The sequence below is a fragment of the Musa acuminata genome, chromosome BXJ2-7 (genome assembly GCF_036884655.1).
Source record: "Musa acuminata AAA Group cultivar baxijiao chromosome BXJ2-7, Cavendish_Baxijiao_AAA, whole genome shotgun sequence".
Classification (NCBI taxonomy): domain Eukaryota; kingdom Viridiplantae; phylum Streptophyta; class Magnoliopsida; order Zingiberales; family Musaceae; genus Musa; species Musa acuminata.
The window spans coordinates 1,494,176-1,521,851 of NC_088344.1; the positions used below are offsets into that span (position 1 = coordinate 1,494,176).

Here is a 27,676-nt window from a genome sequence, read left to right on the forward strand (position 1 = left end):
AAGTTGGTACCTAGGTCAGAAGAAAAAGAGAACCAAGTATAGGGTGGAGTCTAGAAAAGAAGCAAGGTTTTTAATCTCGTATCGTACCAATATACCGAGCTTTGTTTGGTATGGTACGGTATGAGGTACCAAGTGGTATATCTAAAAAAGGGCATAAAACCCTTCGAAAATATCTAAAAACTAGAAATTGATCCCACGACCCAAAATCGACATCATTACAAACCCAACCTTGTCTTTAACCTCTTACTATTCGTCTCAGTAGAAATGAGCGACGATGAATAGCCATCCTCAGTCATCGAAACAAGGCGATTTACAAAGGTGGTGCCAGGTCGAGTTCCATCGTCCGACGGTGTTGCTATGACGAGGGTTGCGACGAGACCAGAAGCGGAGGAGTCGAGGTCGGAGGGAGGCAGTTTCTTCTTCCGTGACGGCTTCTTCAAGCGGCGGGTAGGAAGCGGTCCCAGATGGTGTTAGAGGTCACGATGGTGTGGAAGGTGGTCGAGACGATGGATAAGCGGCATGCCTCCTGGGGCGACGTAAGAGAAATGGCATGAGTGGCACAGAGCTTCGGAAGCCTCTTCATTCTCGACTCTTCCTTCTCCATATCATGCTCAATTTGTCACTTGTTCTCCTCTCTCTCCCTCTCTTGTGAAAAGGGCAAAGAAAAGGAAGCAAGTTTTTGTGTTGGAGCATTGTTACAGATGGTGACGATCGATTTCGACTGTTACCGACCTGTATCGGGCGGTAACTATCGAAATTTCGACCGTTACTGCCCGGTACAGCCCCGTATCGTCCGATATGGGGCTATATCAATGATACCGCCCAGTAGTGGGCGGTCCATATAGCTGTTTGCTGGTGGACCGGTACATACCGCCCGTACCGGGTAGTACGGTTCGGTTTTAGAAACCCTGAAAAGAAGTACTAGATGTGGAAGTGAAAGAGAGCTTTATTTGAGGAGGTTGACATGAATAGAAGGGTAATTGAACATGAAGGAGAAGTGTGTTAAATTTACTAAAAAAATTATGCAAGAAAGCAAAGTGGGGATGGAGGAGAAAGATGAAAAGCTAATAAAGAATGCGTATGTAGAGATACTGTATTTCCTGTAGTTGAAAATAATAATATTAACAAATGTGTCACATCCCTAGGAGCTTATCTATTATAATGATATGTAGTTTTAGTAAAGATATATATACTTTCATTTGTTTAGAAGCATAGAATAGTTCACATTGGATTTTGGAGGAGTTTTTAACTTAATTAATATTAGCAAAGGTCAAGGGCCAGGAGCTACTGAGCTGCACAATTTAAGCACAAAATATTCTCCATTTATTTTCAGAATAAATATATGATTACTTTTCTTGGTCAGCCATTTTTGACCTACCATAATCAAAGTAATTGAATGAGTTACACATAACAGGTTGTTAAGATGTTCCATTTATTTTTCAAAATTGAATCTATGATATAAGCTACAACATAGTTATTTTGTGAGGATTCTGTTGTGTATATGTCTGACTAAATGCATGTGTGCATGTGTGTGTGCATATTTTTCTTGTTTTCAATAATTGCTTACCAAAAAGAATAAAACAATGAAGCATTTTTTCCCTTTTTTCTCTTCAGGGCCATTTCAAGTGATAGATGAACATTTCAACACGATACTTCCAAACTATTATGATGCAATTGGTTTGATGCTTATGATTCGCATCATACACCAACACCAGGTATTATTATATGTTTTACATGAGATATCTTTTTGCTAAGTATATTTTTGGCCTTCGTCATGCATAGGAAGGCATCCAACTTGTCACTAGTCATTTTTTTCTCCCAAAATAATTGGCAGAAGATTCTTTAGGTGTGTATGAGTTATCTTATGCTACGAGTAGTGGCACTGTTTGTTTACTGTAACATGACGTTCAATCTAGTCCTTTACGTATTTCTTGGTCATGTTTGCTATTTCTCTTTTCTTACTTTTGGCCACTCCACCACCACAACCCCTTGACATCGGCTTTTTGTCCTACCTCCCTTTCACCTACTCTATCACATCCTGACCACCACAACCAGCATTTCTTTCTTGGGGATGGCAACTTGAATTTTGCATGAACACAAACCTGACAATTGCATTGGTAGGCTATTTGTGACTTTCACCCTATTTGAACATGAAACAAACTATTTAGATACGGGCAAATTTTCTGGCTGATGCCCATCCCGAACCCAAATAGGGGGGTACTCAAACCTGGTTTAAGCAGATTGGGTAGACAGTTACTTGCAAAAACCCGACATGCTGCCATTCCTACTCCTTTCCCTCTCCACCACCACCTCTCCACTGCCTCCCCTTCCACCTCCTTCCTATCCGGTTTCTCCTAGCCTTCTATTTTGCCGTTCTCTACACCAACATCGCTACCACTTGGTGGTGGGAAGGCAGACAAGGTGGAAGGATAGGTGGGAGAAGTGGTCGATTGATGGAGTGGTTAGGATGGAGTAGAGATGAGAAAACAAAGAGGAAAAAGATGGGGCTGATATGGCAAGTCAATGGGGTAGGTGTCTAGCCATATTACACTGAATGTTGTAACTTATTCTGATTTGATTTTGTATGTCAGTTGTGTTGGTCTTACTAATACTGGACCATTGGTGTAAAGGAAATTAATGTACAGGAACAATTTTGACCAAAAAATTTTGTGTAGGGATTAACTTGTATGTTGACCTATTTTACAGGGACTAATAGTGTATATTGACTGGCATGCATGAATTCTTTTTTATCAGATGAATGTTTTTGGGTGGAACGTCATTGTTTTGTGTTCTATTTAAAGGTCTGCTGTATGCACTAGAGATCTGTTCTTCTACAATATAATTTCTGAAATGTTAATCAAAGTTCTAGAGGGTCCAATTTCACTCAGGCATGTTGAATTTTTTGGGTTTAATTTTACTTTTTGTACCATGCAGAAAATTATTTTATATTGACGTAGATAAACCATATGATATTTTTTTGTCTCAAGTCATAATTAGATCTTGGTGCTTCTTTCCTGCAAAACTGGTGATTTGATTTTTGGATCGGATGGATAATTATACTAGCTTCTGCTTTTTATCTCTCTGTATAATTCACATCATCTATTTTTTTGTCATAATTTTACTTACAATAGATTGTCCTTGCAGTTGATCATGTTTAGGCGACGGATTCCATGTCTGGACTCATACTTAGACAAGGTCTGACTATTTAATTTTTATTGAACCATCTTGTGTTCATTTATTTATTCATTAATTGAACTTTTACTTTGTGCTCTTCTAAGGCCCCCCCTTGAGATTTTATTTTCATCCATTGTTAATGCAAAACAGACATATCTGGGAAGTTATTGATAAAAATTATATAAGCCTCTTTAAATATATGAGAATATGGTGTTTAGTGGGTAAGAATGTTGAGATATAATATATAGTATCCTGAAGGAGACTGGTAGCAGATAGGTTAAGGCACAATAAAGAAGATTAACTTCTTAAGTCATCTTAAGGAAACTGCGCTCTTGCCATATAATTTGTACTCTGTTGGCTAAGGTTTACAGAATTTAGCCTTGATTGGGATATGATCATGATCGCTATAATTCTGGTTTTGGATTGAGTTAAATCAGTGTATTTATTATGGTAGATTCTCAGTTTCATTTTTTAAATTGATTGGAGACCAGCCTGATGAATGTTAGTTAAATCATGTCAGTTTTCATTCAGTTGATGGGTCTTTTGTGGATTGTCTTTAAATAGAAAAGAGCTCTAACCAGCCTGTGACCACTGACTCTTAGGAACCATTATCAATTGCCTTAAATCGATTTTTTATTTTGTTAAATAGAAGAGAAGTGTTGCATATCCATCAAAAGGGATGAAAGATGATTCCTATCTAATTGACCTTGTAGTCATGGACTCCCTCTGCTGTGTAGAATACTTGTAGATTTCTTTTTTTTGGTTTAGTCAATGATCATATTCTGTTTTGTTGTGTTTCGTCTAAAATAATTGTGGAGCATAATTGTGATTCTAGAACAATTGATTCTTTCCTGCACTATGAACAGGTGAACATTTCACTATGGCCTCGTTTCAAGATGGTATTTGACATGCATCTGAACAGCTTACGCAACGCCAATATAAAGGCTTTATGGGAGGATGATGTTCATCCTCACTATGTTATGAGACGCTATGCTGAATTCACAGCATCCCTTGTGCACCTCAATGTTGAATATGGTGATGGACAGGTCAGCTGAACTACACACTGGTACCATTCTGTTGTGAGAATTATGAACACCACTTGCCTCATCTTTCAATGCTGAATGCAATGTGTCACTGAGCATATTAACACAAGATTCTTGTATGCATTAAAACATGTTGCTTAGAATCTGCTTTGCTCACTGGCATTATTCATCTGAACCATTACGAACTGTTTTTGCTTGTTATTGTAGCTTGATCTAAACCTTGAGCGACTTCGGATGGCTGTTGATGACTTGCTTGTTAAATTGGCTAAAGCAGTTGTGAAGCCCAAGTTACAGACAGTATTTCTTATTAACAACTATGATATGACAATTGCTATATTGAAGGTCAGGCGTAATATTTGGTTATGGTTTCTTATCCATGTTATTAATCAGCTATCATATAATTGGTTATGGTCCATGTGCCTTCTTGATGGTTTTGGTAAAATTGATGTGCAGGAAGCAGGTACCGGAGGAGGGAAATTGCAAGAGCACTTTGAGGAACTGCTAAAGAGCAACATAGGAGTATATGTGGTAAATATACAAAGTCCTGATACAAAGTTTATGTTGTTTACTGAAACAGGACAATAGTTCAGAAGCTTTTTCTTGGGAATTTACATTTCCAGTTGTGCTAAGATGAATTAGCATAATTTGATTATTAAATGAAACAGAATTTGAGCATTTGTTGTCGACACTTGTGAAACTAGGTACATGTAGATGCTGAAGTTTTTATGAGTCTCTGAGATATTTGGTTGACTGTGTACAGGAAGAATTGCTTCTAGAGCACTTTGGTGACCTTATCAGATTTGTCAAGACTAATGCTTGTGAGTTGGGAGATAAAATATTAAATTCCAAATACAATGAATTCCCTTACAATCTCTAAATTCTTTATTTTAATGATGCTTATATTAGCTGAAGACACGAGTACCGGTGCTGGGAAGCCCAGTGTTGCTGATGTTGATCCATTGGTCAAGGATTTTGCCAACAGGTGGAAGGCTGCAATTGAACTGATGCACAAAGATGTTATTACTTCCTTCAGCAACTTTTTGTGTGGAATGGAGATCCTGAAAGCAGCATTGACACAGCTACTCCTATACTATACAAGGCTCTCAGAGAGCGTGAAGAAAATTCCTGGTGGTTCTGCCTTAAACAAGGACTTGGTTTCCATATCCTCAATATTATATGAAATCAAAAAATACTCGAGGACTTTCTGATTTCCCAAGTATTGACACAGCATGATAGGATTTTTTTTCCTGGGGGATACTGTTCCATGTTTGCCACCACAATTTCTCTGTAGTAGCTCTCTGTAGTAGCACAAGATGATGAGGTCGAACGTATTTCATTCAGTTGGCAACTAGTTATTTAACGATTCCAGGATAATATGTAAGAGTTTTAGATGTGTCCTTAAAAACAAATAAAACATATGATGTTTATGAGTTTGTTTTCGTGTCTGTACATGTACTCTTTTGAGTTTATGATATTGCTGATTGTCATATGAACAGTACCAATTTAATGACTGACTGTGAACACTGGAAACTAGCTCAACTTGTGTGATTAACTATTTTACATTGGGAACTCCCTAGCTAAGCTTGAGGCTAACATTGATTATGATTTGGTATGGTTTTCAATATAAGTAAATGAATTTTGTCTTAAGCATTTTGGATACTAGTACTATGATTACCTTAGTCTTACGCATTTTAGGCAATAATTTTTTTTGACCTATTAATTACTGAGACGCTTTTATTGATAGTATTAACAAGCTTGGCCAGCTCCATGAATGTTCCATTTGCTCTTTCAACAACTACTACTAAAGCTGTTCATGGTGAACCAAGCCAAAGAGAATAAGTGATTTCGGTTCAGCTTCTGGGTTGCTTTCCAGGTAAATCCTTATGAAAGATCCAAGTGATGACACTGCTTCAATCTTTAAATATCAATGGTTTCTCTTGGTTTTTTTGGCTCATTCAAGGAATCTAAGACCACTGACACTTCAAATCTTGTTAGCCAAAAGAACCTTAAATTCTAGAGGTTCAAATTGGCCAATTTTGATTTGAGAGATGACCTCAAATTAAACTACAGAGGATACAATTTAGCTTCTTTGGTCAACCACCCATAATTAAATTCTCCTAATTAATTTATTTCAGTAATATTCTTTTAACATTTATTATTTACGGATAATCAAAATTTCCACTAATTTTTATTGCTGGATTGAAGTATAGTGAGGAATTCTTTTTGTTTTTTCTTTGAGAATAATGTTCACAATGAAAGAAACAAGAAAGATTTATTTATAGGATTTGAGTCGGTTTGGTCCGGTCTTTTTCTTAGAACCGGGCGTTCTCGAACCCGTGCAGATCGCTAACACGGCTCAGGGACTTCCGCATTATGGCCACCTTGGCCAGCTGCTCGGCGGCGCGCCAAGCCGAAGTGGGCGTCAGCGGCTCCCCTCGCACCTCTGCTGGACCTTCCCGCCGGCTCGTCCTCCCGGACGGCGAGAGGTGCTCCTCCTGCTGCTCATCATGATGGAGCTGGTGCTGCGTCAGGCACCGTCGCCGCCGCTGGAGGTCGGCGAGCTCCGCGTCCAGGTTCTGGACGAGGTGGTGTCCGTGGGCGTCGGAAGCGGACTGCAGAAGCAACGCGCGGGCAGAGGAGAGCAGGTGGTGCGCCGTCGCGAAATCCGAGAGGTCGCCTAGGCGCCGCGACTCGGCCACCGCACGGGTTGCGACGAAGATGTTCCGTAGCCGCAGGGCGGTCGTCGAGCGGCAAGAGGAGCCGGGCTCGCGGTCGTACTGCAGGAGGGGTAAGATAAGGATCTGCTCCGCCCCGAACGCCAGTTCTTGGGTGGCCGGATCCCTGTAGTTGCACTTCACTGACAAGTGGTGATGACCGCTCTGTGGCCCGGTCGCCGCCACCGGCGCCCTCAGCTCCACCAGCACCTCTCTCTCCTCCTCTGCGTAGAGGTCCCCCAGCCAGAGAACAGAGTTTTCTCCCCCGATGGCCACGTCGCCGCAGCCACTGCCGCCGCCGCATGGGTAGACGGCGGAGATCTCGCCGGACGGGAACTCAAGTTGGAGCCGGACGTCCTGCATGACCACAGACACGAGGCCGCCCACGCACTTGATGAAGGCGTCTTCCTGTTTCATGGGCGATGGCTCCGCTGCTCCTACGAATCCAGCATCTTCGACGGGGATCTCCAGATGCGCGAAGCGTGTGGTGGCCGCGGCGGTGGTCGTCGTTGACAGCGCGTGGCGCCGGATATCACCACCGCCGGTACCGCGCGGTGAGCGAAGGGGTTTGTGATCGTGGTGGTCGCAGTTGTTGTTGTTGTTGTTGTCCTTCTTCTCTGGGTCAGACGTTTGCTGCGGCTGCCTGCCGTCCGACAGGAGCATGATGGTGGCCACCGGGTTGCGCTCCCTGCGGTCTTCGAGAACCTTGGTGGCCTTCCTGAGGGCGTCGCCGACGCTGGCGCCACCTGCCTTGGCGGCGCCGCCCACTACGACGAGCCTTTCCACGATCTGACGGGCGGCACGCTGGCCCTGCTTCGACATCTGGCGGAGAGGGAGTAATCTCTTGGCACCGGCAGAGGCCGAGAATGCCACCATGGAGAGCCGGTCCGCGGGACCCAAGGAAGAGACCACCAGCCGTATCGCGCGCTTCAGCATCTGGAGCTTCTCCCCTGTCATGCCTTGGCTCACGTCCAGCACTGTCACCAGATCGATCGGGGCACGGCCCGGCGCAGGATCGAGGAGAGGAGCAGAGGATCGAATCGGCGGGGCTTTCACCTTGAGCGCCACCACGTAGTTCCGGTGCCTCCGCCCCTCGGAGAGCAGCGCCGCCTGCGGCATCACGCTCACCTGGACGCCACTCGCTGTGGACCTCGGTGTCGGCCGACAAGGGACTCCTCCGTCAGCACGGAGTCCAGGAGATCGCGAGCGAGGGGTCGCAAGAAGCCCATGGAACTCATCCTCGCCTTCGCCATACTCATCCTCATCCTTGTCCTCGTTTGTAGCTTCTGGTATAGGATTGAAACGCACGCCTCCTCCCTGGTTGGGCTTGGGCACAAGAAGCAGCGGCTCGTCGTCGTCGTACACCTTAGCAACAGCCGCCATTCTGTTTTCCCCCAGCTGCCGTTCACCGCCCTTGCTAGCGTTCCGGCCGCCGCCGCTGGTAGTTCTCCTATTGGGGTTCCGGTTCTCCGTCTCTCTCGCCGTCCCCTGCTCGATGGCTGCTGCATCTTCCTCGCGGCGGTGGAGGGCGGAGAGGAAGGGCGCCTGGCGCCAGGCGGCGGAGCAGACTGGGCATGCGAGGCTGCCGTGGCCCCTGACGTGGGCGGCGATGCAGGGGAAGTGGAAGGCGTGAGAGCACTCCGCCGTGAAGACCGGGGTCTCCTGGCTCGCCTTCAGGATCTGCGAACATAATCGGCACCGACTCTGCAATTCCACCGCCATCACCACGATGAGAACAAACAGTGATCTTGGACGAGGACGACAACGAGTCAAAGAAGGACAACGCATGCTTCGATCAGTAAAAAGTCGAAAAGCCAAAAAGCAACTGAAATGACCGGAAAAGACGGGGAAAGCATTCGACGCATTCCATATCATTCTTCAATCAAAGCCCGCAGCCAAAAGCTGGGATTCTGATGAGATCCGGCCACCGAGAGGAGAAAGAACTGGTCAAATCAAGAGCCACGCAACTCTTGTGTCATCGGATCTCGTAAAAGGAAACCAAGAATCGACGACGAAAGACAGAAAATTCGAAGAAGGGATTCAAGGTTTGCAGAAAGATGATGCAAAGGTGCATGCTTTTGGGGGGCAGGGCATGCATACCCGGGAGAGGTGCTTGAAGAGGGCGAATCTTGAGGGGGATCTCGGAGACGAAGGTGTGGAGAACGCCTTCCGACGAAACAGAGCGGGGCTCCGACTCCTCGGAGTGCTGTTGGCGGTGGCGGCGGCGGCGGCGGTTGCGCTAACAGCAGACGTGGGCGTGTCACATTGCAGGTTCGGGTAGTCCGGGGACTTCGACTTGGTCTGGCACCGGAGGCCCGCTGCCAGCGCCAGCCTCGGCGTCGAAGGGTTGCTGCCGGAGAAGAAGCCCCGCTTGGCGCAGCTCCTGGGGCTGGGGCCAGGACTGACACTAGGCGTGCGCTGCTGCTTCTCCCCAACCTCCATCCTCGTCGCCACCGTGACTTCTGGATCTCGACGCACCGACGTGCAGAAGGCTCTCCGCCACCCTCCCCTTGGCATCGCTCTCCCCTCCACTTTGCTTCCTGCTTGTGTCTCTTATTGGCTTCGTCTCCTTCTCTCACTTTCTCTTTTGGACCTCTCTTGCGGATCCCTATATCCTATTTATTAGAAGCACCTTATCATCATCATCATCACCATCAGCAGCAGCAGCAGCAGCAGACTAAAATATTACCCATAAACGATAGCAACACTCTCGTCACCCGCTTCACATCTCCGCCTCTCACAGACAGAGCCCGGAGACAAACGGAGGCAGCTCAGATATCTACGGAGATTGACACCGCAGAAGGCAGAGTAAAGTCCAACGCTCCTCCCAAAGTACTTGCCATCATCATCACTGCAGCAGTAATTAAGTCCTACCGCATCACCTCTCCCACTGTGGCTTCGTGCATGGATCCCAAAAGTCAACACTGTTCCGTATCCCTCCTCTCACCGTTGTTGTCATCGTTATCTTTTCCCCCGTTCCTCTTTATCTGCTCTGCGACTTCGATCCGGTTCTTCGTCCTTTACGTGTCAACACGGAAAGAAAATGTCATCCCACTCTGAGGTGCGGCCATATGACCGCCATGGTGGAGAAGACAGTGAGCCACAGCTGCCTGGGTCAAAATTTTCGCCATGCAAGGTCAACGACGGGGGCATATCCACCAAGTAGTGCTCCTACTGATGCCCCTACGGGCATATGGCTGATTCACACCCAAGGTTGCTTGCAATACAGCAGGCCCACTTCGTAGGTTTCTTCCAATGTTTGGTGGTGGTGGTGGTGATGGTGGTGGTGGTGGTTGCAAACATGACAACCGATGCTTTCAGCCATCCAGAGTCCAATGTTAGAGCACTTGCTTTAGCTAATGATGCTCTCATTTCCACCATGAAACCTGAGAACTTGGATAGGAGATCCCCTACTGCAGCCACAACACTCTCACTCTCTTTCATCCTTTCCAGAAACAACAAGACATGTCATCTTTGATCAAGCTATGGATGCTGCTTTCTTACTTCCTCTTCTCCCTTAAAAGCCAAAAAAGCCTTCAGAGAACGATCTCTCTTACATTTCCATGCAACTCATACAACCTCTAAAAGATTAACATCATGAGATAAGAGACCTATATTTAGAGATAAGAGTTGAGGGGAGCTTTGCCATGGGAAATCAACCAATACAAATTTTTATGATTCTACTCTAAAAATAGTGAATTGTATATCAACATTCATGATTGGATATTCATGGCCTCCATCTAACATATTTTATACCTAAAACAATGCCAGACTCATTTACCAAAAGTTAAGCATTTGAAATCTTAATTTATATTTTTTTTATTATTTTAAATGTGATAACTAACATAACTGATAAAATAAATATAATAAATTTAGTTATAAGTATATTTAAATCGTGAGGGCCCCTTGCAATAGAGTTAGCCAAAGTGTAACTTCATAGAGTCTAAAAGAATCTATAAAATAAGAAAATAGTAGAATGTCTTTGAATCTTGAAAAGACACCTACAAATTCTATCACTTGATTTAGTGTCAAGTTGTTGTCTGACGAGTTATTTGATCAAAATCTGCATTCACCGCTTCTCTTTGTAACAACAAAATTAATTTTTTAACCATAAATTAAATAGTAATTTTTATTTCTTTACTGTATATATATAATATATATATATAGCTTGAATAAAAAAATCATTTTAATTAAATATAACACATATTTAAATAGGAAAAAGATAAATATTTAAAATAAATTTGAGTTCGAATTCAAATGAAGCGAGCGGTGAGAGACGACGAGGAGACGGGCCCCACATCGGGGGCTACTCGCAGTAACGTAACTCACCGGTTTGTCTCTCTCACAGACCCGGTCGTGGGACCCACCGCGTGGCGGGCCTCAGGCACCGACCGCCGCTCGTGATGGCCCCCACGGGCCCCATGTGCTTTGTTGCAGATGTATCCTTTTGCGGGTGACGAATCCGAGGGGATGCGAAAGAAAGAGTCCGTTGATTTTGTAATATCGGATGAATTTATTACTATTATTATGTTGAGCTTAAATATTTCAATCAGTAATCTAAGCTTAATTAGGCTAATGAATCAATCATCTAACCATCCTTTTACGATGGCATGCATATCTATGATAAGACCCTAGGATCTTATCGTCAAAAAAAAAAGAAGAAAAAAAAATGATCATCTCGAGAGGATCGACCTCCTTAATCGTCTCGATGGGATCAACCTCCAAGGATTTGTCAAAAGACTTCATAATAATATTTCATTATCTTCTAAGAAGAACAGTTACATTACTATTTATAAAGTTTCGTCCATAGTTTATCAGGAGACTCTAATTATAAATAAATATTAAATAAATCTCTATCTGATTCTAATTGAACTAAACAAACTCAATAAACAATTGAACTAAACAGAGTCAATAAATATTATTTAAAAGCTCATCACATAGTTCCACCTCTCCTCTATCGTCGCATCATAAGTAAAATATATCTATTTTACTATCATCAATGAATTATTTTTCTTATGTAAATAAATACATTATTTAGCTAAATAATATGAACACAAATAGCCTCCTCCTTAGCATCCAATCTTAAGGAAAAAATTCTGAAGATAATAACAATCTTGTGTTGCATCAATTCTTCTAATCCACCTAACACAGTTGACTTACTCATTTGCTTTTGTGTTGGCTTCCTTACACAAACTTATGTATGGCATAAGTCTTACACTGCCATTACATTAGACTATGGATTATAATAAGAAAGAAAATCTTCAGAATGCAAGAATTAAATATTCTCACTCTACAAAGGTGAACATGATTAGATTCTTTTTTGGACATTGAAACAGGGAAAGAACTAATGCAGCAATTAATGAGGGACCTGCCCTCAGTCTTGTCTCAGGCAGCAACTGATATTTGTGACAATGGTGCCAATAATTCTTCAGCACAAAGGAAAAGGACATCTCTGATTGATTGCCACTGGAACAAAAAAAATGAAGAAAAACTTTCAGATAGACTTGGATCGAGCAATGATTGATCGCTCGCAAAGGACAACAAGGGCAGAAACATGATAAGAAGAGGTAACTAATATGGCTGGGAATCCATTGGAAGATGTGGAGGTTTCAGTAGAACTGTGGGTGATCAAAGCGAGCCAATTCTTAGTTTTGTGTCATCAGTAGATCAAACAAGCCTACCACATCAACTCTGTTCGAGAAGAAGATGAGCCTTCTTCATACAATGACAAGATTTGATGTTTGCTATTTGGATAACACAGAAACAACAGTCAATATATAATTTTCTTCTCGAGCATGAATTCATTAAGACTGCTCACCACCTATTTTTAAGAGCATTTTGAGGCATACTGGTCAAACTGGATCACTCAAAGAATTAATATGTATTCTTCTTTCCTCCTGAAAAGTCATATTGTGTTTCGGATATATATATCAGTGCAGTTAATCTCCATTAAGTACTTTTAGTTAACTGTTAAATCAGGACTCTAAATTTATATCCTTCTTTCACTTGAATCTAAATGTAATTAATCTGGATTTTAAATACTTGGAGAGACATATATGCTGTTCTTTCAGGTCCAGATCAATCAAACTCTTGAATGCTGTTCCCAGTCCTATCAAGAATCCTTCAAATACTATCTATCTATTGAGTGTGGAAGCAGCAAACACAGTCAAAGTAGGGCTATGATATATCTATCCACGAATGGCGTGCATTCCGATCCACCTAAAAGCTCTTTTCCCTAAACTGATGCCTTGTTTCTAATTCTAGGATGATTTAGAGTGACTCTATATATATATATATATATGATAAGCATCTCTTGTTCTTGAGCATGATCAGGTCAACTGGCTTCTGCATCAAGATCCCCCCAAAAAGAAGGTAAATTAATCAGGTTATCAGATCGCATTTGGCAGATCAATCAATCCCCTCATTCATTTGAACTCTCAATTCTTTATGATGAGATCCAGAACAGTGCAATCCTGCAGGTAGAAATAATTGGTATGTAATCTCAATCTGACCTTTGTCCAGGTCATATTCTAATATCTAGTCAGTCTAATGATTAAGATCCACATGCTACTCTCATCAGTTGTGGCCATGACTGGACTCTTGTCCTCTTGTATGTAGTCAGTCTATCAAGACTTGTTTACTATTGAGGTTGAAGCCATACGCTAAGAATCAGCAATGGTACTGCTATGACTACTGCCAAGAAGAACAGCATCAATTATTTGTATGAGTAACCTAACATAGTTTCTCAGAAGAACTCATCTCAGTTCGTGATGAACAACACCCTACATGAGTTGCATGTGAGAAGTATGATTGCCAGCGGCATCTCTACTGTGCGTCAACTCATCAGGCTTTAATACCAGCAGGCAAAGGGAACATGGTTTCGTCGAACACTTGGGGGAGGCATGCACATGAAGGATAACCCGGACAGCTCCCACATGGCGTATGGGGATCCCTTGCTTAAGAAACTAATAGTTGTAGAGCTCCTTCAGCGAGCATCTTTCTTCACAAGCCATGCCGGATCGATCCAGTTTGACCACTGGAAGCATGTGCAGATCCGGTACGGAGATGGATCGGCATCTGCATTCTTTTACTGAGATCGGGTAGCGTCCGGATTAGGGTTACAGCGGCATGCGAGTGTTGGTATTGAAGTGCTTGGGGCCATCGTTATGGTGAGTTGGTGGTCTCACATGGATGGGGGGCGAAGGGTTTACATGAAGGAGAAGCGCTTGAAGAAGACAAGCAGACAGAGAACCCGTGGCTTATCAGGACACATGCATGCCATGAACTACTACAAACTGCTACGTATCTCCAACCACCTCCCAATCATACGCAGGAGAGAAGAGACAGTGGCGTCCCACCAACAGTTGATTCGACGACCCCAATGATGAGCGAGTGGGAGAGAAGGTGGCATGGTTATTGTCATCGGTAGAGCATTATGCTTGACGGGCACGGTGCTCGTGGCTTTCGAGTTGATGGACATCGATGGATGCCTTCTTCGTTCTCTCAGGTTCATGCACTTGCCAACGAGTAAAGACATCGGGCAAGTGAAGTGGATATAAACTGGTCAACGAGACATGAGGTGAGGAACACAAGTGAAGGGGGGAACCACGACGAAGGTGGCCAGGAGGCTACTCAAAGTTCTTCTCTTTCCTCTTTTTTTGGCTAAACAAGGAAGAAGTCAACGGTGATCAGGGATGATGAATGAGCACATGAAGTGTTTTGTGCTGTTAGTTGGTGCAATCGGTTGACTATGATATCTTAATCTTCTTGTTTATATATGGCTTCTTCTGGATTCTGGATCTGCGCTAGCTTAGTTTCAGAAGCCACACATTTGTTTTTGGCTAAACAAGAGAGGAAGAAGGCATTGCAATGCCACACCACATGCCTTATGTCTAAATCATAAATGCAATTTCCATTAAGCATTCATGCTGTCAACTCACCCACACATCTCTATCCATAATTAATGTAGTTTTTATTATAAAATCATATTTTTAATATTCGAAAGTCAAGAACTATTAATTTTTTTATTAAAAAAAATCTAATCGATAATTTCGATTATTTATATCCTAATCTAAGTAAGAAATCATGATTAATTTCATCAATTCTTTTTAGATTCTTTCTTGTTTAGGACTTAACGAAGTCCCTCTATTTCCATCTTATATTGATGAAGCTTAATTTTCACGATGGACTCCTCGTAGGTACCGTAAAACAACAACGACAATAACAAATAAAAATAAATTGTATTATTTTAATTATTCGTTTGCCATTGACTAGACTTGTAGATGATCAAATAAGATGATGTTTTTCTAACCTACCCCTCCTCATCATAAGATAGATAAGACGGAGTTTGCAACAAGCATCAACCAAAAACATCTCTTCAACGATTATGAACCGAAAAGTATAGTGATTTTATTTATATCTTTTCTATTTTATTATCTTCAGATATGCCCTCTTATTATAATTCTTTTTTCTTTTAATAATCCTCCACATCTATGTATGTATGTATAGAAAGATGAACGGATAGATAAATAGAGATGGAAAGAGAGAGCATCTATAATAATTGAACTACAGTGAAATATATTTCCACATGCATGAGCGAGTTCAACCAAGGAGTGCATTTGAGCCTAATGTCTTTATCAGGATTGACTCAGCAAAGCATCTTTAATGATCTGAGGCAACGTGATAACATTAGTGGCTATCATGAATAAAGACTGATAAAACCATAGTAGTAACCCAAGCTTTCTCATGGCAATCAACCTTTCCTCTTGAAAGATGAGAAGAACAAGTAGCTCACTCATCCAAGATTACTCTCCCCAAATGGTACACTTGCGTGTATTCACACATCATGAAATGAAATAAACTGTGATTCGGTAAGGTCCCAAGTGTTTTAACTCGGTTTCCACTGCATCAGTAGCTGCCGGAAAAGTTGTTGAAAGGATTTATCCTCTTACTTCAGAGATATGTAACAGCAGATTTGTACTTTAAAGAACTCTTAGAGGTAACTCAAACATTTTCTGCAGCACCTTCATGTGATGTTTCTTCTAATTTCCCCGTCGCGGATAGTTTCTCAGCTGCTAGTCTTTGTTCCAGTGCCCTTGCTCCCCGTTCTCTGTAGCAGAATCAGGTCACTGAATTAGTATCTACAGTGACAATGTTCTGATGGGTACCATGAACAAATCTATTAAGTATCTATGTCATCAATTACATGCATCGTTTGATACACCATACAACCCTGTTTCATGCAGCAAAACTTGGGTTAGTAGCATCATCATGCATGAAAGACATTGTTCATCTGACACACAAAAAAATGCTAAACCTGATAACTGCAACAAATAGTCAAGGACAACCAAGCTAGCAGTGGACGCTGCACCAGTCAACATATTATAGGTATTTATCAACACACCATAGGTATTTCTTCCCAATATCAGAAACCGTGCTAGATTTGACATTTACAACATGTAGCAAGGTGTGTGTGTATGACCGCTTTACCAAGCGATACAAGTCTTGTACCGAGCCCTGCACGTATTGCTTGATTTATATTGGTCCACATACTGATAGGCTATTAGACCAGTAAATACCATCCTGCCAAATCACCATCCTACAAAATCTTACCATGCAAATCTTGGCCTAGAATATGATGGAATTCAACACACATGCATCTAAGATTGTCTTGATCAATATAAAAAAGGTTGGATTTGGCTTGAAGTGTCCTAGAGCATGTTTTACTGTAGAAACGATTTTTGCATTATTTATTTTGTGTTGGATAATGAACATTTTGTTTCTAAATTTTTTAATAATGTATACATCATGCTCCATGGAGCTCATTGTTGATTTTTTTTTTTGCCCCAATATTTAGTTTCCAGCTGGAAGGACTAGAACCCCACATGCGTTGCATACCACAATGACTGAATTGAATATTTGACTTTGATCAGCTATTAACAGGAAGTACATACTCTTAAAGAGAACTTTACAAATTTAGTTGGTCATCTATGACTGTATAACAGAGCCTCTGAGAAGTACTTATTTATTTCTCACTACAAGAAATTTTGCAGCTGTACTATCATCAACTCCTTCAATGATCAATTTGTTGATACTAGAAGAACCACTGCAGTTTGAAAGTCAACGATAATATTTTTATGTCTATTTATGTTTACACATTATCCATACACATATTTGTGAGATGTTTATAATTTTTTGTTATTTTATTTTATTTTTGAAGTGTGTATACGTATATAAATATATGTATACAAATATATTTTATCTTAATAAATATGTCACGCACCACAGGATGAAAGTTTTAGCAAATAGGAGCTACGTAAAATATAAGACTTATGCAACAGTTTATGGACAAATAAAATCATTATGAATTCTTAAAATCAAACCTGATAGAAGATTAATAAGGAACAGAAAACATAAATGTTGATCATCTAATAATCAGTGCTAGCCTCAGAATTTGCTCTCAATCTATGTCTGAAGAAAACTTGCTGTTCTGCCTGGCCTAAAATTCTTGTATTCTTCCAATAATTTAACTGGGTGATTATCCTTTTCCCCTTTTTGTTTTTTTTAATTTTTCTTCTCTCCTTCGGACCTGAATTCTTCACTATACAGATTTCAGACCAACAAGATTCTCAATAGCTTATCAACTTATCTTGGTGCAATTATGCTTCCTGAACGTCTTATTGGCACATCCATGGTTTCTAAATGATGTGTAGGAGGATAAAGTTAGGAAGGATTAGATAATGGCACAAACTATAAGATCTATAATTAACATGACTAGGAAGAAGGCAATAAAGGGATGACAAAAGAATAATAAACAAAAAAAGTGAAGCAGTATCATACCAAAGTGATATGTTCATGTTATCAAACGACTCTTATCATTAAAAGAAAAACGAGATGAATCAAGAGCCAAAGTAAATCTTGATCTGAAGAGTAAAATAAAACAAAATAAGAGCACACAAGAAAGCACAACATTGTTGACTGTTTTCAGCCCCATGATTTGAAAATGTTTGGGTGGTTGCACCTTGTTGATGTCATGAGAGACTTTTAATATGACTGCATTTGTTTGCCATACATATTGCAGGTTTTTTTTTTTCTCTCATATCGCACGTTTGATTACCTTGGTTATAAATGGAGACTAAGACCATGGCATCTTTCTACTTGCATATGCAGATTACACCAGTTGGCACTTGAAGGTTCAGAAACAACCCAGCAGTATTAGGAATAAATTGTCCACATTTCCAACATATAGAAATCAGGGCAGAAGCCAGAAACAGAGAAATTACTGGTTGGATCTCATTAAGGTTCTGTTTTTGGCTACCTCTTAAGTTTATTCTAACAGACAGTCATTGTGATTCTCATGGTGCATCATGACTTGTATCAGTTAGATACAATGTCACTTCATCAGCCCAAGAAAATAGCAGTGACTTGTATGGAACTACAATAGTGGTGGTACAATAGTGGTGGTACAACTAGAAGGTCTCAGGCAGTTTACTGGAAGATAAATCAAAGAAAACAAAAAAAAATCACCAATATGACTCTAGATAGCACCTGTGAGACAATAAAACCAAATATTCTAAAGTCTTCAGGATTTGATTATGTACTCGGGAGGATGGCATCAGAAAATAAAGCAGAGAAGAACATATTCTGATAACACCAACAAATAAACACACCTTCTTCTGATCGCGTCAATTGAATCAGAACCGGGCATCGGAGATCCATCTAATGTGTCACCTCTTGTATCAGCAGAGCTATCAGATATTCTTCCACAAAAAACCCAATGAAATAATGAAGCAATGGGGTCCAATACTGGCCTGCAAATTCAGTACAAATAGTATACGTACATCTAATGGATAGAATTCAAAGATATACCAATGGAGCATAAATGTTACCACAAGAATTCAGGGAAGAAGCTTGAAAATGAGAAATCATCACTTGGATCTCCCTTGAGAGTTGTTGCTGGTCGCCTTTGAAAGTAACGCAAGTATATCCAACTCATATATATGCCAAATAATAAAGTTGGAAGGTAAGACACAGAATCCATTGTGAAGAAGCTTGTGGCAACTGAGATCAATGCAACGAGAGTTGGCATCCACTGAGAAGCATGGGAATAAGAAGTAATAACTAATGTGTTAGTAAATCCCTGGGACAATGAAAAAGCATATATACCAAACCCTGAAAATTACAAATGTATACCTTTGCTTTGATCTTTAAAATAAAAAGACTGAGCTCCTGATCTGGTAGAATTTGCTTCAAGCCTACAAGAAATCCTGAAAGGACCCCATGGAAGCCAGAAAATGCTGTATATCTGTGGAACAAGTATGTGGATAGGGAAAATGAAAAGGGTACAATGTTCATAATTATAATGAAATTAAGTAGCAGCATATGTTCTAAGGCACAAGACTATGTTAATCATCAATGCCTATCAGAATTTGACATAGAACTTTGATGAATGCTGAAGCAGAATGATTTATGTCCATGTAGGAAGCCCAACTTGATCAAGATTGAATTAAGATATCAACCATATATTGGTACAGCTATTAGATTTACATGTCCATTTATAGCTCTATGTGTGTGGTTATAGCAAATATTATCCTGCCATGAACACCTTGCTAAAAATGATTGTTATCATTTGACAGCTTATAGTGCATGAACTACAACAATCAAACTTACCACACGATCATAACTCACATTGTTTTAATTTATCGAAAGTTCACCCAATAACTAAATCTGGAGGGAAAGAAAATATTTGTTGATGTACAATATGCTGCCAAAATAGATAAAACTGGACCTTTAGAGAGCTGAGGCTTACAGATAGCTTTCCTGTCTTGTAATATAGTACAGAGCAATAGCAGTTACAAAGACGCAAATCGAAGTTAATAAATTCACCACTATGATGAACTTTAAGAACTCCTTAGAACCCCACAATGGCTCCAGCCACCTCCCAAATAAAAGAAGACCAACTGTGCTGATTGCCACCTGTGAATACAACATTAGCCATATTAAAGTATATTCCATATAGAAAACACATGCTGCAATAATGAGACCTTGTGAATAAAACCAATATCCATGTTAGTCCACATATGCAGTTGACCAAAGTGTGATAAATATTAACTCATTTTGGTTATTATTTTGAACACAGTATACATTTTTACTGAATTTCTTTGGTATTATGAAATAATTGAGTGTATCCTAGAAATGAAAAAAAAAAGAAAAAAGATATCAATATGTACTGACCCATCGACTTTCCTGGAGTGGACTTCAAATGAGTTTGGATAAGCTTTCCCTATCCTTAAAATAAAAAGAAAATGCCTTAACTCAACCTCTCAGGAGCTGTAACGCCTTTCCAAATTACTAGTAGAATTTACACAAATTCATACAGACAAGGCTATTGTTTCCCTTTCGAACTCTGTACTAAGGAATTTCAACAACGCATCTAAAAGAAATAAATATAAGATGTAGATGGATTATCAACAAGAAATCCTCAGCAGAATTACTAAAGTACACCTAACATGTGTTCAATGATAAGATATATCACATGGAAATAGAAACAAAAATATCCTAAAAAATGTGTAAGGGCTGGATTGTTATACCATGTCACAGCAGAGTAGTGGCACCTCACTATACGATCCCATACATGTAGAACAACCCTATACTGACTGTGATAGGCCAATTTGACCAAAAATTAGCCTAATCATATGTCGCGTCTCTGACAGAAAAAATGCCACATGCCCATACATTCTTGGCATGGCATGCTTTGTTTCATGACAAGCTTGAGTGTGTAAAAAGCTCCTTCTCAAAGATAACCATGAGAAGATTTAATAAACTAACAGCCAGAGAGAGAGATTTTAAAAAGATTTCGAATATTTGAATATTCAATCCAGAATTCCCCGAATACCCAATAAGGATAAACATGTGATTAGTACTTACAAGCTACATGTTTCAGAAGGTTTTAGACAAACAAAGAAAAATCAAGCTTAAAAAACTTTCCTAATATCCATCAATAAATTATACTCATTGAGACAATAAAGTTACATGGAAATTAGAACCATAAGAATCCAATAGTCATATTTTAGATGAAATAATACTCATGATCATAAAACTCAACCAGGATAGTACATAACACCTGATATTTACATGTTTGACCGCGAATGAATAACGATTCGCTACGTTAGGTACCACTGGGTATTCATTTTTTATTTATTTTAATAAAACCAGGAACTACATGTTGGTACACACTGATATGATACTTATTTAATGGAAAAATAGATTTTGGTTCTGGTCCAAGACTTAAAAAAGTAATGATAATACTCAAGACTCTTGTTTAGAGACAACTAGCATCATTAAGCCTTCAATTGCTTCCACTTTGCAGAAACTGGATCAAGATTTAAAACTATGATACTCAAGACTAACTGTTCTAAAAATAACTATCATCACTAACCCTCCAATGTCTTCCACTTTTCATTTTCATATCCATTATCTAGTCCACCACTTCTAACAAAAATGAGGACAATGTCATGAGCTAGTATAAGTTCTTGACCAGAAACCAAATTTTCAGAAAATGATTGTCATTCTACTAGATTTTGTCAAATAATTTTTACACAACTTCCTCACATACCAGTCCCTTTGATATGTCCAAATTCCCTACCCAACATCATCATACCCCTTTCACATTGTCAAATTACCTAGCCAACAAATCTCACCAATGGTGGGGAAAATTGAAATATGGCATTTTCACCTAATTCTTCTATCATCTGGGTGCTTTGCTGATGTTTGTCTAATGCTGACATTTTCACCTAGTTTCTTTCTTTCTTGGCTCAGCTAAGCTTAATCAGATTGATTCCTCCATATTATAGATCGATTGGCAATGAATTGAAAAGAACAGACTAAAATTGGCCAATTGAGACCAGCAATTCTGAAAGGAAAAAGTGACACAATAGAGAGGAAAAGAAAAGCCAAATCTGACTGTCACTAGCTAAGGGGGTAATTACATATTATCCCCTATAGTTAACTATGATTAGCATCTCAATTATACACTTTAAAAAGTAGCATTGGGGTCCCTACATTTACGAAGGTGAAACATTTATTCTCAATTCTTCTTACGTCGTTAACTTCGTCGACGGAAAAAATCACACGTATATAAAAAATACGAATGAAAAGGATAAAACATAATTTCATTATCTTTCCAAACTGCTAGTCTGCAATCTAGCACGCCTTCCTACTCGCCCGCAGTCTGTCGTGCCTTCCTGCTCGCTCGTTGCTCGCTTGTCGCACCTGCTCACCCGCCGCACCCACTTGCCCGTCGCACTAGCTCGCCCATCGCTGGCCCGCCGCACTCGCTCGCCCATCTCTCGCCCGCCGCACTTGCTCACTTGTCGTACCTACTCACCCGTCGCTCGCCCGCCGCGGGCAAGCAAGCGGCAGGTGAGCAAGTGCGGTGGGCAAGAGGTGGCAGAGCGATAAGCGAGCAAGTGCGGTGGGTAAGCGATAAGCGAGCAGGTGCGACGGGCGAGTGGCAAGTGAGCAAGTGCGGTTGGCGAGCAGCGAGCGATGAGCGACAGTTGCGACGAGCAAGCAGGAAGGTGTGGCAAGCTGCGGGCGAGCAGTTTGGAAAAAGGAGGAGAAGAGGAAATCGATAAAGTTTATATAAAATTAATAATTTAAAAGATTGAAATTACATTTTTATCCTTTCCATTCGTAGTTTTTTTTGCACATGATAACACATGCAATTTTTTTCCGTCGAAGAAGTTAACGATATAAAGAGAATTGGGGTTAAATGTTTCACCTTCGTAAGTGTATGGACCCCAATGCTACTTTTTAGAGTATAGGAACCGGGATACTAATCATAGTTAACTATAGGGGGTAATCTATAATTACTACCAAACAAAGACCATAGGATGAATAGGAACAGGAAGTAAAGATACTAACTTCTAAATGGACAGTGCTGCTTGTCAAGATGTTATCACTCGCATCAGCTAATCATAGACGCAGTGAGAAGAGAGAAGGAAAAGGGACAAAAAAAGGGGAAGAGGGAAAAAAATTAAGGTTTAGGAAGTTTTAAGTACATGCAACGATTAATCTCTAACAAATTGGAGCCAACAGATCCAATGGTTTTTCTAAATTACATTCAATTATATAAATCACAAACATAATTTTTAAGGTTTTAGACTTCTGTAAATGTATATTTTTCTAACGTAGCATCTATCACTTTCATTTTTTAATTTATAATTTGAACTTCTTTTAGCAACTCATGATCTAACCAGAATTCTAAGGCCCATCAGAATTTTATTACCTTTCTTTCGAACCTTGATGCTAGATTTCTCAAGATCATTTGAGATCCTTTTGTTTTAGAACATGTCTAGAACATGTCTGTGATGAGAAAATCTTGTGTCACGAGAAATCAAATAGTTCTCAGTTTCTTCTTACAATGCACATTTAATTTGTTAGTAATTTGCATGTCATTCCATGAAAGTGTCAGTATGGTGTGACTGCAGTCAGCTAGCTTCCTTGCCGACCACTGCCTAGTACGAATACACATTAAACAATTATAATCATTAGCTGACTTTGTCCCATCATATGATTTTACTGCTTTGACAGAGAGGTGACTTGCCTACCAAGATGCATTAACTGTAATTTTTATGGCTTAACTCAGTTGCAAAAAATGCTCTAGAAAGTAGGTCCTGATCTCTGACAGATGCAAGCAACACTAGGATGGGCATCAAATATAAATTATAGGCCATGAATTTAGCATTAAATACAATCATCATACTATTGTTTACACTTTCCATTCTTAAAAGTACATTGCCAAAAGACTGATGCAAGAGAAAAAAAACATGCTCAAAAACAGAATTTATGATGTTGATAATATATTTCAATTATACACATTGCAAAAGAACAAAAGATGACAAAGAATACCCCTAAAATTGATTGCTCAACATAACCAGCGGTGATAAGGTTCCATGCAAACGGAATTGTCCTACAAAAGCATTATCATAAGCATTATTACATAAGCTAGTTGGATCAGCAATTAGTAGAAAATATTCTGTTTCGTAAACATGAAAATTTTGGATCAAGGATTAACAGACAACAATGATGTTAAAGTGCCTCTGTTGAATAAAAGTAAAAAAACTACAACTCCAGCATATAAAAGAAAATAAAGAGATGGCTTCCATATGAACTGCACATAACGCCCATCAAATACTGAAAAGGACTTTCGTCCATCAGAATGGTTGTGTTTTGTTCCCATTATTTTGTTATAAAAAGATGGCAATAACTGGTACACCAATAATGCAAGATAAGATTTTCACCTCAATACAGACTTGTCAATTTGATGAAGATTACCATTGTTAAGCTCAATTTTATATTGTTGATCTCTTTAAAAAGCTTGAATCTCAATAAATTTGTCAGTATGAAAAGATGGAGAAAAGTAAGGTGTGGCTGACGTACACCAAAAATGCAGTTTTGACTTTAATGTAGACCTGTTACTGAATATGCAAAGAAAAACCAACTTTGACCTCGGCAGGTGAGCTGCTGAAAGAGTGTCTGGCCCTTAGAGACTTATGTTTGTGAATCAGAGAAGATCCTACTACTATTTTATTTATTACTCAAAGTAATCATCATAATCGTCGTCTGCCATCTTTGTCACAGTATTCGTCATCCACGACCAGCAAAACAAAAAGGAAAGAATATTGGGAGAGAAAATGACAGAGCAAAACAGTAGTCCTTAATCTCTTAAGTAGACATATGTCATGCTATTCATGATTAGTCTCAAATTCCACAGGACTCTCTCGAAATTATTATTTTTCCTTTCTCACATAAATTTTTTTTGTTACAAATTCTTTTAAATATTATATTACAAAATAATATTCTTCATGTGGTAACAAGAGGGAAAATTAGTGCCTAACTAAACTTTGGCATCCATGATATCCTCTAAGATACTACCTTTATGTGTTCAGCATAAACAATTATCTTATATCCAGATCCTCATCCTCTTTCTCTCGTTTCTCCTTTCTATTTTTTTTTCTAGTAATAAAGAATTAAAGATGCCAAATGTCAAAGGATGGAACCACTAACGATAGTGGTTCTCCCTCCTTCCCTAACAACAGCACTAGAGAAGTATATGTTATAACCCAAGGGTAATGGCTAAACTATCATAATTTCGACCACCAAACACCCACCAAATGTTTTCCTTTAACATCAATTAAATGTACCCACTAATCTAAATTTAGGACAAAGCATCAAGGATGACTTTTGAGATAAGAAAAAGAAAATTTGCCCTCTCCTGGGAAGAAAGATGGATTTCACAGTCTCAGAAAAAAGTGTAAAAAATTAAACAGATATTCTGAATAAGAATTGTAGTATTATATATATAAATAAATAAATATATATATATATATATAATCAAATGTAGCATATAGGTGATTTTACTGCATAATAAGCTATCAAAAAACTCCATTTGATACCTTGAGGGAATAAGGACTACATAAGGGAGAATTGAAGGAAAGATTTGGAGCAAAACATATCCTCCAACTAGAACCACAGCAAGGCCTTTGCACAATCGGGTGAATCCTGCATAAAAGCTGCTGCCCTGCATTTAGAAAATGTAGCAGATATAAATTTATGACATCTCAAAATGTAAAATAGATGTGCAAAAGGCAATCTTCAATAACTGAGAACATTTCAATGATAATATTAACCAAGAGCAACCAATGAAGAACTATCAACAATTGCTTTAGGAAGTGCAATAATGAAAACGAATAAATGCTCTTGTTCGTTTCTTAGTGAACAAAAAATTTGAGCATTTCACAGTATTAGTCAATGTCTGTTCCTATTATCCCTCTCTTGTTACTATCTTCTGCTTCACTTTCTTTAACCATCATCTCTTCCTGAAACACCTACAGGCCATGCCTACACACACATGTACAAGAAAAGAAAATGTCTCTTCTCGTTTGTATTTTCCCATTTAAGTCAAGGATTCACGCTAGAACGTCACAGATTAAAAAAATTAGGCCAACATTTGCGGATACTGAATCTGAAATGAACCATATATACTTATCGTTTTCGTTGAACCCTTGGTGTTAATCAAAGAAATACACGTGCAACCTCGTCTTCTTGCTTAGGGCTTATCAAAAGAGCATAAATCTACCAAACATCCGACCCTGCTGCTTCCGAATCCATTGAAGCAAGAAGCGAGTAGTTCGGAAGCAAAAAACTGCAAATTGGTTTCATTCGACGCTAAAATTTAGGAAGCCGTCCTAACCCACGAATCGCAATCACATCCCTAAGAGGAAAAGAGGAATCACAACGAACTATCAGAACTGGACCCGATCCGGCGGACAAGAAATCAGATCCAGCGCTAAAACCCAAGATCCAGATCAAGCAACCGCAGGGAAACGATGAAGAACAGATGAGAGAGAGAGAGAGAGAGAGAGCGCATCTTACTCACTCTTGTTTGAAGCGGCTGAGGGGGAGAGGAGCTGCTCAACATCTTCGCTGTTGCAGATCCGTTCCCCTGAAACAAATGTCAGCGGTGGGGAGCCGAGCGATACGAACGTCTCTTCTTAGCGTCTGAACTGAACGGTGGTTGAATCTCGATTGAGTCGAATAGGCAGTAATTATGAGTTATTCGACTCGATTGAATTAAATAAAATAATATCAACGTAATAATATCTCTCCATGACCTGCGTGTTATCGGAAGAATTGATTCTATTATTATTATTATTTATTATTTATTATTATTATTATTATTATTATTATTATTATTATTATTATTATCATCATCATCATCATCATCATCATCATCATCATCATCATCATCATCATCATTATTATTATTATTATTATTATTATTATTATTATTATAAATTTAAAAAAAATAAAATTAAGTAGAAAAAAAAATATAGAGAACACATGTGTTCTCCGTTTCCACCCTATTTAAATGAAAAATGAGATGAGAATGAGGGATGTTTCTTGTCCTATTGATATCTCTAAGGTAAATCTTAAACTTTATTAAGTTAAATTCATAACCCATAATACTACATTAGAATGTGTCTAAGTTTATTTTATATTTAGATGATCGCCACTAGAGTTGAGAAATCGTCCGACAGAAGATGACGCATTAGAGAAATGATGTATTGGCTGAATAAATATCAAATGAGGATAGGATATTGATAATCGTCCATGTGTCATAATCTTTGATGTAAATGTAACAATATATGTGAAAAAAAAAATAAATGTAACAATATACATGACCAAAAAAAAATAAGACGTTAGTGTAATATGATTGGTCAGTGCATTGTCATGTATATCATTTAATGTAATATTTTTTTATTTAAAAAGTATAACTAGTTAACAAGAAAGGAAGTAACAATGAGAGGACGACGAAAGGAAAAATGACGAAGGGAGGCGTTGAATTTCGGATTTTGATGATAAAAATTAATTAATAAAAATATGATCTAATATGCATTTGAACGACACAGGACTAACGTCGATTAAGAAAAGACAAATCGATTATCATAAGAAAAATCAGATATTGGGTCGGAATAGAACATGTCAGAAGATTAGATTTCGTGACGGAGGACTGGTCAACATGCCGGAAAGACTTTGTATCATGAGTTCGGGCATCGGGCTAAATAATTAAACATTGTGCTAAAGAGATTGAAAGTTACAGGAGTTAACATGCTCATTGGGCGATATGTCGAAAGAGAGGATGATGCACCGAAAGATCGGACGAAGCGCTGAATGAGCCAA

General features: G+C 39.5%; 3 protein-coding genes across 3 annotated transcripts in view; 1 reads left to right on the forward strand and 2 right to left on the reverse strand.

Annotated features, from left to right (window-relative positions):
• LOC103990886 (vacuolar protein sorting-associated protein 52 A) overlaps positions 1-5,706 on the forward strand; it is a 28,515-nt gene extending 22,809 nt beyond the window's left edge. The window contains exons 14-20 of the mRNA XM_009410176.3: positions 1,615-1,715; positions 3,145-3,195; positions 4,041-4,220; positions 4,425-4,559; positions 4,671-4,745; positions 4,978-5,035; positions 5,124-5,706. Of these exons, the coding sequence (XP_009408451.1) occupies positions 1,615-1,715; positions 3,145-3,195; positions 4,041-4,220; positions 4,425-4,559; positions 4,671-4,745; positions 4,978-5,035; positions 5,124-5,425 (902 nt within the window). The 3' untranslated portion in view covers positions 5,426-5,706. The remainder of the gene's footprint in view (positions 1-1,614; positions 1,716-3,144; positions 3,196-4,040; positions 4,221-4,424; positions 4,560-4,670; positions 4,746-4,977; positions 5,036-5,123) is intronic.
• Positions 5,707-6,470: 764 nt separating this feature from the next.
• LOC135616543 (E3 ubiquitin-protein ligase WAV3-like) lies at positions 6,471-9,872 on the reverse strand. Its single transcript, XM_065115838.1, has 2 exons — positions 9,032-9,872; positions 6,471-8,635 (listed from the first exon to the last, which is right to left on the reverse strand). Exons 1-2 carry the CDS (start codon positions 9,446-9,448, stop codon positions 6,530-6,532), a joined length of 2,523 nt encoding a protein of 840 aa, XP_064971910.1. The 5' UTR covers positions 9,449-9,872; the 3' UTR covers positions 6,471-6,529.
• A 5,611-nt stretch (positions 9,873-15,483) lies between these two features.
• LOC135616544 (rhomboid-like protein 19) lies at positions 15,484-26,529 on the reverse strand. Its single transcript, XM_065115839.1, has 8 exons — positions 26,373-26,529; positions 25,390-25,514; positions 23,843-23,903; positions 19,740-19,906; positions 19,124-19,235; positions 18,820-19,022; positions 18,601-18,741; positions 15,484-16,040 (listed from the first exon to the last, which is right to left on the reverse strand). Exons 1-8 carry the CDS (start codon positions 26,412-26,414, stop codon positions 15,935-15,937), a joined length of 957 nt encoding a protein of 318 aa, XP_064971911.1. The 5' UTR covers positions 26,415-26,529; the 3' UTR covers positions 15,484-15,934.
• Positions 26,530-27,676: the final 1,147 nt, after the last annotated feature.